Here is a 12,699-nt window from a genome sequence, read left to right as displayed (position 1 = left end):
ATGATCGGTCAATGAGGGGGAAATAATAATAGTGGATTAAACAAAATAGAGGTTTATTTCTCTTTCACACAAAAACCTAGAATTTGAAGTCCAGGGTTGGTCTGGTAGCTCCAGGTATCTGGAATCCAGACTCCTTTCTTATTTTTCTGTAGTGCCTGGCTTCCATTTCTGAGGCCACCTGCTCCAAAATGCCTGCTGGAGCTCCAGCCATTGCATCCACATTTCAGCTACAGGACGGAGGAAGAGGTGGATGGGGGGAGAAAGGGCAGACTTCAAGGAAACGTTGCTGCGCCTACATCTCACACCCCCCACCCCAACCACACAATGTAGCCTTTATTCAAGGCAGGCCACACGTCCAGGGAAAAATCTTGTATTGTGAGAAACGCAGAGGACAGATACTGTCGGCCTCGACACCTCATCTATGACTCCCTTTGCCCAGAGACTCCAGCCGTGGCCAGGTGGGAGCTGGGGACTGACAGCTTTCTTGCATGGCCTGTGAAGGGCAGAGAAATTTCTTCTCCTCAAGCTGCATCATGGCAGTGGCTGCTTTGGGGCCTCATCCCACCTCTGTGCTCTTAAGGAGGCCAGCAATTCAGCCTTCTTGTCAGGCAGAGAGGAGCATCTGCAGTCTTTGTGAGAACCGCCACCCTGGCCCAGCGCCCTCGGTTGGAGAATCAGGCTCATGATTACCACTTTTTTAGAAACAGATTTTATTTTATTTTATTTTATTTATTTTATTTATTTTATTTTATTTATTTATTTATTTTATTATTTTATTATTTTTATTTTATTTTATTTTATTTTATTTTATTTTATTTTATTTTATTTTATTTTATTGCTAGAGGGGGGGTAGCAGAGGAGAGAGAGAAGCAGACTCCCCACTGAGCAGGGAGCCCAACACAGGGCTCGATCCCAGGACCCTGGGATCATGACCTGAGCCGAAGGCAGATGCTTGACCGACGGAGTCCCCACGATCACCAATTTGAAACGGGGTATTTTCACAGAGGAACGCAAATGAGGATGTTAGGCAAGGCGTTGTTGAGTTTGCACGCTGACCCTCCCCCTGCCCCTTGCAATCAGGACAGATCGGTGCCAACGCGTTTGTTCTTCCGTTGCAGGCTCCTGCGGCTGTCTGGTCATGATACTGTTTGCCTCCGAAGTGAAAATCCACCACCTCTCAGAAAAAATTGCAAATTATAAAGAAGGGACTTACGCCTACAAAACGCAAAGTGAAAAATACACCACTTCATTCTGGATTGTTTTCATCTGCTTTCTTGTTCACCTGTTGAACGGGCTCCTGATACGACTTGCTGGATTTCAGTTTCCTTTTGCGAAATCGAAGGACACGGAGACAACTAATGTGGCTGCGGATCTAATGTACTGAAAGGCAGATATCTCTGTGATCCTCCAAGTAAGGGAGCAGCCCTGCTTTGGTCCTTGGAAAGGGTGCATTTCGTCCGTCCTTTCAGATGCACAAATTAAAGCACCCAAACCCTCTGTGACGATGCTTATGAATGATGCTTACGTAGGGCACAGGCTGGAAAGGAGGGAGAGCAGAGGAAGGTCTTAGAAGGTTGATTGACCTGGTAGGAACTGGGTTCTTCTTCTTTTTTTTAAATTTAAGATATTTATTTATTTATTTATTTATTTATTTATTTATTTATTCATTCATTCATTCATTCATTCATTTATTTGAGAGAGAGTGTGAGCACCTGCGTGTGAGGGTGGAGGGGGCAAGTGGGGAGGAGCAGAGGGAGAGAGAATGCCAAACAGACTCCCCTGCTGAGCCAGGAGCCCCGTGTGGGCCTCAGTCTCACCACCCTGAGATCAGGACCCCGAGCCAGTGCGCAACCCACTGAACCACCCAGGCACCCCTGGGAACTGAGTTTTAAGGCAGCTGAGTAGAATGGACAAATTGCTCCCCTATCTGCGCAGCAAGTGTAAAGTGCCCGCTCCGTCGGGGAGAAGTCAAAGTCATGAGGAATATATTTTAATACAAATACTATTTATGATATATCCGCACATTTGTTGGCAGGGATACTAGGAAAACAGTGGGAATCACTTTCCTAAAATGACAATGCGTTAAATGAGCATGGAGAAAAAGTACCAACATACTTTGTTTTAAGTGTGTTTAAAGCACCGTCTTATTTTCCATTCCTGTTGGTCAAAACTGGCAAACCCCCGTAAAGGAAGGAAAAAAAAGAAAAAAAAAAAAAAAGGAAATGCAGTGCTTTCAACAGACATAATTGCTGGGACCACTGAGGAATCATGAGAAATGATTCTTCCCAGTAAACTTAATGCAAAATGACTCGTTGGGGCTGTTGTTCCTAACTTTAGTGTCTTCAAGTGCTAATTCCCAATTATGAAAATGACATTACATTCTGGGATTATGATGGTATCACTCCGTCTTGGGGTTCGGTCTGGCTCTCACAAACCATGACCCAAGTCCCTTTTCTTCTTTTTTTTCCTGAATTATCCATGAAGTTCATCTGCAGCTGACCAGAGACCACAACTGGACCTGGAACAGACCCCCCCTGCTTCTCTCCCCCACCTGCTGCCCTCAGGAGAGCGCTCAGTAAGAAGCAGATGATGAACAGAATGTGCCACCAGGACCCTCATCACAGCCGCCGGGGCTTAGGCTCCCTGCAAGAGGTCCTGAAAACGCTCATTTAAAAAAAAAAAAATAATACCTTTTCCCTTTTGGGACAATTTATGAGAAACAAATGACTATTTGTATCTCCAATAAGTACCTTGCCCTGTTGGTGCTCTGTGGCCCACAGGCTGCCATCAGAACACACCGTTAGTTTCCAGATGCCTGTCCCTAAGTCCTCATTCAGGAAATACACCTGGAAAATTTCTTTTTTCTTTTTTAAAGATTTCTTTATTTATTTTGGCAGGCAGGGTCACAGGGAGAGGGAGAGAGAGAATCTCAAGCAGACTCCCCGCTGAGCCCACGTAGGGCTCAATCTCATGACCCTGAGGTCCCGACCTGAGCCTAACCGACGGAGCCACGCAGGCCCAGCCCCAGACCTGCACCATTTCTAGAAGATCACAAGTCAGGCTTGCAACGAGGGGGACGTTTATTTTAGCTCGAGCCGCTGGAGCCCAGTGCTGGAAGTCTTCACGCAACAGTTAAACCCAGAAGCATTGGCAGCTGGGGGTGGGCAGGAAGGCACGAGGACCTTCCCCGCCGTGGGCAACTGGCGTGAGATCCCAGAAGGCCGGGTCCCCACATTCTCATGTGACCTCTCTTTCTCTGCTCAGAGTTTTGAAAAAAAAAAAAAAAAAAAAAAAACTTCTAACACCAAGCTTTCTTCTTTAGGAAACAAGTCCCTGGTTGTTCTCTGTTCTGGAAGAAGAGAAAACTCGCAGCAGCGGCTGAAAATCTAATGAGAACCTAACAGGCAGACTAACAATGGTCCCTGGATGGGAAGTAGAGGCAGGGCGGCTGGTCCTTGCAAATTGTGCCACAGACACAGAAATAAAACAGGACACCATCTGGGCCCTCGGAAGAGGGCACTTAACGACGTCTTCCTCTCTGGTCTCAGATGAAATGTGTGGGGATGGTGGCCTGCATAACCTCTATTTATTTTTTTTATAAATATAATATTTTTATTGAGGTTCGATTTGCCAACACATAGGGTGACACCCAGTGCATAATCTTTAGAAGAGGGATCTGGACAGGACAGCTTCTGTGGCTCTAGGAGGATCCAAGGCGCCAGGGAATGTCACCCGTGATGCCAGGACCCGCCTCCCTCCCCAGGTGGCAGCCAGCAGTTGCACGTTCTCTCGGGGACACGGGGCCCCCTGCTGGCTCCGGGGCTGCAAACACATCTCCCTGGTCGGGGGCAGGCAGCTGCCCTTGGCTCCCAGGATATCAGTGCTCATCACATGGGTGGGGAAGGGGGGGGAGAAGGGCAAGGAGCTGTGAAAGCCGTCCCCGTCCCAGGTCCTCTGGGGACACCTGCCCTGAACCTGCAAGGCACGCCCGCTGCCACAGGAGGAGGCTCCAGCGCTAAGCAGGTGCACCCAGCATGGACTGCGGGGCCGGGGGCACCTCACCTGCGCGCACCTTGCGGTCCGCCGAACATCTTTTGCTCCCTCCCATATTCCCATCTGCTCCCAAGTCACTTTGCGAGCCTTCAAGTGTGAGCAGCCTGGCCAGGGGCGGGCACATTACAGGTCTCAGGGCAGCTCCCCCCGCCCCCCATTTCTCAGGAGAGGCTGGTGGAGGGAGGATGGGCCTGCCCTGGCGACGTTGGGCTCCACCACGTGGAGGTGGGCATGACTTGCCGTCAAGGTGGACACTGACCCGGGCCATGCAGTGACGGGATCCTGAACCAGAGGTAAGGGAGAGACTGGGGGCTGGGAGCCGGGAGCCCTAACCTCCTTCTCAGCTGTCCTCAGCCTCTCTCCTTCCAGTAAGATCCAGGACAGGTGACAGTGTGGTTGCTACAGAAATGCTCCTTCAAGACCAGTCCCAAGCCGTCTGCCCTGCTTTTCTAACTGCCTCGCTGTCCCTGATCCCTTCTGTTTAGATATTTCGAGCCCGCGCTATCGGGGTGGCAGTGTGTGAGCTGGGGGCATGCCAGCGCTGAACCCCTCCGATGGGGCAGTCGTTCCTGGCTCAGGCTGAGGGCTGGTTTGGCAGCTGAGCGCCCTCCTCCAAGTGGCAAGGGACGGAGCAGTGTGGGTCCCTTTAGAGAAACAGGCACCTGCTCCTTAAAACTAGAGAGAGACTGGGCAGGCATGGGGCCCTGGCTTCAGGGACGAAAGTCCCCCTCAGGAAACACCCTGAGATAAAATGCTCGTAAAAATGCTCCTGCAAATTTAATAAATTTATCCTCTGACTTATGGGCATTGTCACACATACACACACACACACACACACACACACCCCACCACCCCTCCCCCTGAGATAACCAGCTACACCTGCAGTGTCACACTCAGGGCGGGGACTCACTGGCTCTATTGGGAAAGTCGGGATGAGTCTGAGGCTGAGTGGCGGATGAGCCAAGTTGGACGTCTCCGGGGAGTGTTTCCTGCAGAGCCTAAAGGACGGTATCAGACAACAGTGGTAGAGAATAGCCTGGTTGTCGGGAAAACCACCCAACAATTAAAAGGCAAGTGTCTTAAAGGATCACGTTTCTTTGCTAGAATCTTGGTGTGAGGGGTTTCCATCCGCTCTCAATGTGAACAGAGTGGTGTAGACGTGTCCTCCCCGGGGGAGGGACATGAATCTAATTCTGGAGGAAAGTGAGACCCGGGGGCCGCTGTCCCCTCCGTCCATCGGTTGGCTTTGTGAAACAGGTGCACTCAGTGGTGGCCTGGGTCCCTCAAGTAATTTGAGCCCGGGTGCTACAGAAACTTGCCATCTCGGTGCGCACAGGCTGCTCACCCCGCACCTGCCATGTCCTTGGGTTTGGATCTGCCGTGGACCGTACCTGTGCAAGAAAAGTGTATTGTATCTAATTCACAGGTATGGCTCTAGGATGCCCCAGCTCACTGATTTGCACGTAAATTGCTATCCTTCCGTGTAGCCAAGAATAAGGAAAGATGCCACGTGTTGCCCATCCCAGGCCAGACACCCCGGGAGAAGCTGGCATGTACGCTGCTTTCCTGCCACATGGGTGCTCTCTTCGCCCTGCCCCTCTGCTGTCAGCCTTTCCCCCTGACTCTCTGTAGCAGACAAATGCTATGTGTTCTCCACCACATTATCCTTGGGCGCGCAGCCAGACCACATTTCCCAGTCTCCCTCGCAGCTGGGGTCATGGAAGAGTGTCTGGAACGATGGGATATAGGCTGACGTGACTCATGCCACCTGGAATCCTGGAAGGAAGAACATACTATCCAATCTCCAGCCCTGTCCTTGCCTGGTCGTGCAGCCGGGAGCTCATGGGGTCCAGACGGCGAGCCTACAAAACAGAGGAGACAGGTTTCCTGACCTACGCTAGAGTATGACAAGAGTGGTGAATAACCTTCCTGGAAAGCCACTGAGTTTGGGTGGTTATTCGTTGCTGCAGCGTAGCTTAACTTAGCCTGGCCAACAAAGCCCGCCTGTCCAGCAATGCTCTTCCGCGTTACACCAACGAAACACTTCTCTAGGCCTCTTGAGTGGTAGCTTACAGCCAGGGGCGTCCTCCTCTTCCACCACCGCCACCACCACCACCACCACTGAGCTTCTATCTGGACCACTGTCCTTCAGGAAGCTGTGGCCCAGTGGCCACATTACCCCCCACCCACTGAAATGAAGACCAAATGGTGCATCTTCTGCACAAATATCTAGAGAGGAAATGAACGTTTTGCTTATGTTGATATCCTTCAGGATTCTTTCCAAATGACAATTAATGAGCCCTTTTCTCATCCATTCAAAACCAGCTTGTCTTGCATTTACACTGGAGGTAGCTGTGTAGAAGGCGCTGAGGATTGTGGGGAGGAAATGTAAAGAGGATGAAAAAAATATGAAGAAATCTTTTGTTGATTTTTTAAACAAAAAAAAAAAGAGATGAATATCCTTCAAGACTCTCCATTCTTGTTTTCTTTCTAAGGCTTTAATTTATTATTAAAGATAGAGGTTTTTTAAGGCTGCTGGTAAAAACCCCAATCCAATGACATTCCTTAACTACATTGATTACCCGAAAATCAACAATTATCCTAGAGTTTCAATTTTCATAAAACGGTAAGGAACTGTGTACCTAATTTAAGAGGGCCAAATAAAGTTCTTCGATGTGACTGAAAGAGCAGGGAGGGCGGTTCCAGCACCGTGTGGGTTTTGGAGGTGCCACCTGGGTGGCGCCTGTTCCCCTCCACACCCACCACTTCCCCTCATCCTCTCCCTCCTGAGGGGTCAAGCTATTTGGAGGAGGAATATTCCACAGTTCTGGGTCAGACAAAGCCTTAGTGAAGTCTTGGGGCCCAGAATAGCATCCCTCCTACAGGTCAGTTGGTGGGAGACCCACTCCCTGCTGTCATCTTGGGCTCCACCTGGATGGCAGTGAGGATGACAACTGGGCATGAACTCAGTTTCCCCAGTGTTCTCTGGTGCCGGAAGAAGATGGTACTTGCTCCAGCACAGATTCTAGGTTTAATCGAGGAGTACCTCCTCTCCCTCTCCCACCCATCCCCAGCTCTAGGAATTTTCTAGCTAGTAGGGAGATAAAAGCAAACGTATTCCACGGAACGTCTCAGACTCTGTTTCACACCTAAACTAGTGACTATTGAACTTAACATCACTTTCTTTGTTCACCGCAGTCACTTCCTACCCCCAAAGTTTGGATGGGGCAGAAACCTCTGGAGTACAGGTGAAGAAATGAAGTGAGCACAGAAAAACACAGCAGACCAATGTGTATGGAACTGTCCCTCCATACACATCATCACTAAACTGGAAGCTCTTTGCTTCAGATTTTTTTTAATTCTTAGCATTCTTCATAGCTACCCTCCCCCCAACATGCTTGCTATTTCCTTTTTCAGAGGCTTAAGTATAAAACATAAAATACACTTTTGCCATATCAATTAATCCTCTATTCTTTACAATAAAGGGGAAAAAAATCTTCCTATTTTACTTAGTGTCTTGACCAGGGAGCATTTGATACGAGAAACAAAACCCACTTAAAACATCTTAAGCAGAAAAGCAAGAGAGTGAGAGCAAGAGTGGGGATGGTGGAGGGAGGGAAGGAGGGACGTAGGGAGAGAGAGAGAGAGAGAGAGATGTGCAGTCCTGAATCCACTCCTGGAGCAGATGCCCACGGGCGCTCCACACACCTGCAGGGAGGGAGGGATGAGTCACAGCTGCAGGGAGGGCAGGACATGGAGGGCGTGTCTGAGCACCTGCTTGTGTGCATGCATGTGTGCGTGTGTGCATGTGTGTGTCAGGGGCATTCTAGCAGGAGAGCACGTGAGTTTGGCAGGTAGTGCAAAGCTACCCTCCCAGGTCGGCTATGTGATCCTGCATCCTGCATGTTGATCTCTACTCCCAGGAGTCTTTTAGTGGAGTTCCCTGCTTTACGACTGACCATCAATCCTGACCCATTTCACTCTTTTCTAAAAATCAGAGAGAGGAGACTCATTGAGACAAAGGAATGGAGACACAGCCTGACTTGTCCCTGTGTATGTCATTCACAGATATCCCAGTTGACTGAACAATGCTTCCTTAAAAAAAAAAAAAAAAAAAAAAAAAAAAAAAGCACTCAATTTTTACTGAGTAGGCAAAGCAGTTGTGTTTCTAGACTTGTTCGTTCTATTCAAACACGACCAAATGTTTTCAGCCTTCCTCTGGTCTTGTCTCACTTCGCAGATGCCTATGGCCGGAGCTACACATGCAGGAGGCGCTGGGTGAGCAAAACGTCCTGAGCTGAGATTATTCGGATCATGTTTACAGACACACATTTCTCTGCAAGAAGTGAACGTCAAGCCTTCTTATCTCCCTCCCGCCTTGCTTCCAGCTCTTCTGGGAATCACATGAAAGTGCTTTATCTCGTGAAACACACGCAAGATCAATAGCCACACCTTTCTTGTGTATTTAATATCTGCTGAATGAAGCTGTGGGGACTGACGTAACGTGGGCCTCCTGGCCCACAGCTCTGGCCTTGGAGATAGAGGCAGTAGGAACCGACAAGGACTCAGCCATTCAATTCAAGGTGACAGCTCTCCCGGCCTCATCTGTGTGGCATTTTCCTTGTTAATGCGGTCCCAGAGCTCAGCCACAGAATATCCTGTTTGGGGAAGATTCTTAGAGAAATGTCCTTCTGGCCTTGGGATCAGGATTCGTTGTGCTTCTTCCAAAGAGCTGTGGCTGTTGATTTGTTTCAATGGTACCATCACCCACTGTAGGTTAGTCACTGAAAAGCCTAAAGCCACATCTGTGGCTCACCTGTTGCTGTGTCTGGGATTTCCAGGGCGCATGTTATATCCTTGTAACTAGCCTTAGTCCTGCTGGCTCTGGGGTTCCAGTGTTTTGTAAGTTTTCTAGTGATTTACTTATCTCTTCTACTGCTGTTTTGATCTTGACAAATTGATTAACGTACTTTATACGTTGCTTTAAGTGTTTTAGAACAAGGTGGCACATAAATTTTACAAATCCAAGACTTTTCATCATCCTAGGACTACAAGGCCATTAAGGAGAGATGTGAATAAAATATCACCCCCTCTTCGGGGTGCCTGGGTGGCTCGGCCGGTTGAGGATTCGACTCTTGATTTTGCCTCGAATGATGATCTTAGGGTTGTGGGATAGAGCCCCTCATTAGGCTCTGCCCTGGGTGTGGAGCCTGCTTAGGATTCTCTGTCTCCTCTCCCTCTGCCTTTCCCCTCACCCCTGTGTATGTGAGCAAGTGTGCTCTCTTTCTAAAAAAAAAAAAAAGTAACATAACATAAAATAAAATTTATATTTACCCCATCCTTAACATACTTTCACTTTAAATCAATTTTGTGTTGTCCACTGCTGAATCCCTGGTCCCTAGAACAATCCCTAACATGTATTAAACACTTGATAACTATCTATTGAATGACTATAGTCAATTTTCAACCTTCTTTCTGTTCCAGAAAAGCTGACTCCGGCTCCTTTTTTTTTTTTTTTAGGATTTATTTATTTATTTCAGAGAGAGAGTGGCTGGGAGGGGTATAGGGAGAGGAAGAGAGAGAGTCTCAAGTAGACTCCACACTCACTGCGTGCCCGATGCAAGGCATGCCTGATGACCGCTCACTGCGGAGCCCAATGCAAGGCTGGATCTCACAACCCTGAGATCATGACCTGAGCAGAAACCAAGAGTCAGACACTTAATTGGTTGTGCTACCAAAACACCCCAAGCTGACTGCTTCTAGATCTTTGGAGTCCCTAAACTGAGTCCCCTCCCTTCCATCTTGCACGTACCCATTCTCGGTTTCCATCTAACCATAAATCTACCAGGGCCTTCACTTCGAAGGGGGTGATGCTTTGGAGACATAAGGCCTACTGTACGGCCACCCATGCCCAATCCTTTGCCAGCAACTGCCCACAACACACGAGAGAAGATGCATGATGTCCATTCTAAGGAATGAGTAAGATGATTCATGAGGTAATGATTAAGCTTCAGCCACATGGCCTACTGGAAAGAGAAGCACAGGACACAGTCCCTGTTCTTAGAACTTAAATCAGTTTTTAAAAAATCACAGAAACAAGGTTGCTGCTAAATTACAGACAATTTTCTCAATAAGAATTCAAGTTAAGCCAGCTTGTTGAAGGTGGGGAGAGCCTTGGTTCAAGCCCAAACTCCTGCTCTCACCAGTTGCACAACTCTGGAGCACATCTAACTTTTCCTGACCTTTGTTTTTTTTTTAAATATTTTATTTATTTATTCATGAGAGACACACACAGAGAGAGGCAGAGACATAGGCAGAGAGAAGCAGGCTCCCCGCAGGGAGCCCGATGTGGGACTCCATCCTGGGACTCCAGGATCATGCCCTGGGCCGAAGGCAGACGCTCAACCACTGAGCCACCCAGGAGTTCCTTTTCTTGACCTTTGTGTGCTTATCTGAAACTAATCTAAATGTCTGCAGACTTCCCCAGGACATGAGCATAAATTTAATCATACTAGGTTAAATTTCCAAATTTTGATAGCTCTTAATAGTCAGCCCCCTGCCAAACAGAGAACCAAGGCATCGCTCTCCACCCTCTCTCCCAGGGCCCTGTCATTTCATTCTGGCAGCGCTGAAGCTCTGTGTCCTCAGGAACAAGTCTGTCTACATCGAGGTAGCTCACAGCCTACCTGCCTCCCAGGCCCCTGTGAGGAGACTGCTTTCCCAGAGCAAAGGGATTGTTCCGTGAAGGATACTCTGCAACCCTAAGGACCCGGAATGCGCTGAAGTCTGTGACAGAAGAGCTCCTCCTCCACTCTGTTACATATTTTGTCATCTGTTTTCCCAACCAGCTTTGTTGGCGTCTGGGATGTCACATATCTTCCGAGAAATCTCAAAACCAGACCCACAGGCTGAGCACGACACAAATGCCACCCAAGTGCTTGCATTCTTTCCTATCACAAGACTTTTTTTCTCTCCTCTCCGGACACCCAGCCACAACATTTTCTTCTCCAACCCAAAAGGAGAAGCCCCATGCTTATCGGCTCTTGTCAATGGCATATCAATGCATCCAGGAGGGTCCCCAACCCACATTCTGTAGAGTCAGGATTCAATCCACAGCTGGATTATTCATACATGAAATATGATCCCCCTGAAAGATGTCTAGGATCCCTCACGGCCAAAACAGCCAATGACTGGAAGGAATCAGCTCATCCTGAGGGCACAGCACTGCCAGGCCCAGCGACACATCATTGCAAGCATAGATTTCAGTGGCACAAGGGTGAGCAGAGGGTACTAGGGCCTGCTATAACCAGTGGTCCCACATCATGGGCATCCGGGAGCCTGTTCTGTGTAGGGTTCCTCCGTGCAGACCAGAGAGGCAAGACGGTGGACCGTCAGTTTTTTAAGCCATCGGTATTCCTGGCACATCTAATCTTTGAGGTTTCTTCTTCCCTCCTTTTTCTTCTTCCTTTATATCAGTACTACTTTCCATTTTTTCTTTAAAAGGCTCTCTTTGGAAATTGGAAGTTTCTGTGTGGGGCACCTCGAGGGCTTTCCATATGTGCCCCTTGCTCAGAAAGTTTCAAGCTATACACTGGCGCCTTGTGAATTGGAAATGTTCTAGATTCCAAGTCAAATTCATCACTGACTTTAGCTGAGGTTTCCTGCTAAGGGTAGGGAGGATTGTGTTGGTTTAGCAAGCTGAGGTAGTAGCCTGAGAAGGCATGTGCAAGGCTGATTAGATCTATTCCCTGTCGGCAGTGTGGAGAGTGCTCAGCATCCATAGGAGGCCAGCTACGTAGAGGTGGCATGAAGAGAGCAAGCACAGACCCCAGGGAAGGGCCATGTGGGCTGGTGGTTCCACCAGAAATCACGGAAGACAAATGGCATAGCTGGATTTCCACCCTGGAAGAACCACCTGCGAGGGCCCATTGAGGAGGGACTGAAACAGAGACTGGCCAACCAACAAGAACATTTTATAGAAATTCACCCAGGAGAAGAGAGGCTGTCTCAGGCAGCAGAGGGACACAGAAATGCCTATGAGGCAAAGTAAGTCGGGGTCCAGTGATTGACCAAACGTGAGGAATGAGGACCTGGGGTCTTTGCCATACTCAGAGTTGAGTTCAGCCTCTTCCCCTTGCTTCCATGGTTTGAATAAAATCCCTCCTGTCATTTTGAACAAGTGTCTGGTGAGAGTGTGTTCTACTGTACCACACACAGGCCACCCAAATATCAGGAGGTGGGTGAGGCCTGAGAGGACAGGACACAGGACTGCAGCCACAGAAGCGGAGCCCATGGGTCAATGAAGCTGATGGGAGAAGCCACACAGACCACACAGCGGTCTAGAGGCTGGAGGGTAGGCCTCAGAGAAAAGGAGAAATCTCCGGTGAAACATGTGAGGAGCCAGGTCTTCTGTCTTCAAATGCCAGATAGCTAAGCCTGCCTGTGACCCCACAGTGTGGCATGGACGTGGGCCAATGCGGGGATGTGCACATGTGCACAGGCACACAGGCAATCTAGGCAGCCAGGTTGAAAGATCTGCCCTTCCTCCAGGAAGTCCACCCTCATCTCTTTCCCGATACATCCAATCCCTTTATTGGAGGGAAAATATGTTTTTTTTTTTTTTTATGTAATTAGAATTAAGGATAG

General features: G+C 48.7%; 1 protein-coding gene across 2 annotated transcripts in view; it reads left to right on the top strand.

Moving 5' to 3' along the window:
- The window catches only part of CLRN1 (clarin 1), a 38,849-nt gene extending 35,327 nt beyond the window's left edge, over positions 1-3,522 (top strand). The window contains exons 3-4 of one of the 2 annotated variants that reach the window (XM_038570193.1): positions 1,119-1,411; positions 2,485-3,522. In XM_038570193.1, the coding sequence (XP_038426121.1) occupies positions 1,119-1,384 (266 nt within the window). In that variant the 3' untranslated portion in view covers positions 1,385-1,411; positions 2,485-3,522. Of the gene's footprint in view, positions 1-1,118; positions 1,498-2,484 lie in introns of those variants that run through there. The other variant, XM_038570194.1, reaches the window with a different exon arrangement.
- Positions 3,523-12,699: the final 9,177 nt, after the last annotated feature.

This window comes from Canis lupus, chromosome 23 (genome assembly GCF_011100685.1).
Source record: "Canis lupus familiaris isolate Mischka breed German Shepherd chromosome 23, alternate assembly UU_Cfam_GSD_1.0, whole genome shotgun sequence".
In the NCBI taxonomy this organism is placed as follows: domain Eukaryota; kingdom Metazoa; phylum Chordata; class Mammalia; order Carnivora; family Canidae; genus Canis; species Canis lupus.
The sequence above is the reverse complement of the archived record's forward strand: the minus strand, read 5'-3'. Positions and strand labels throughout refer to the sequence as shown.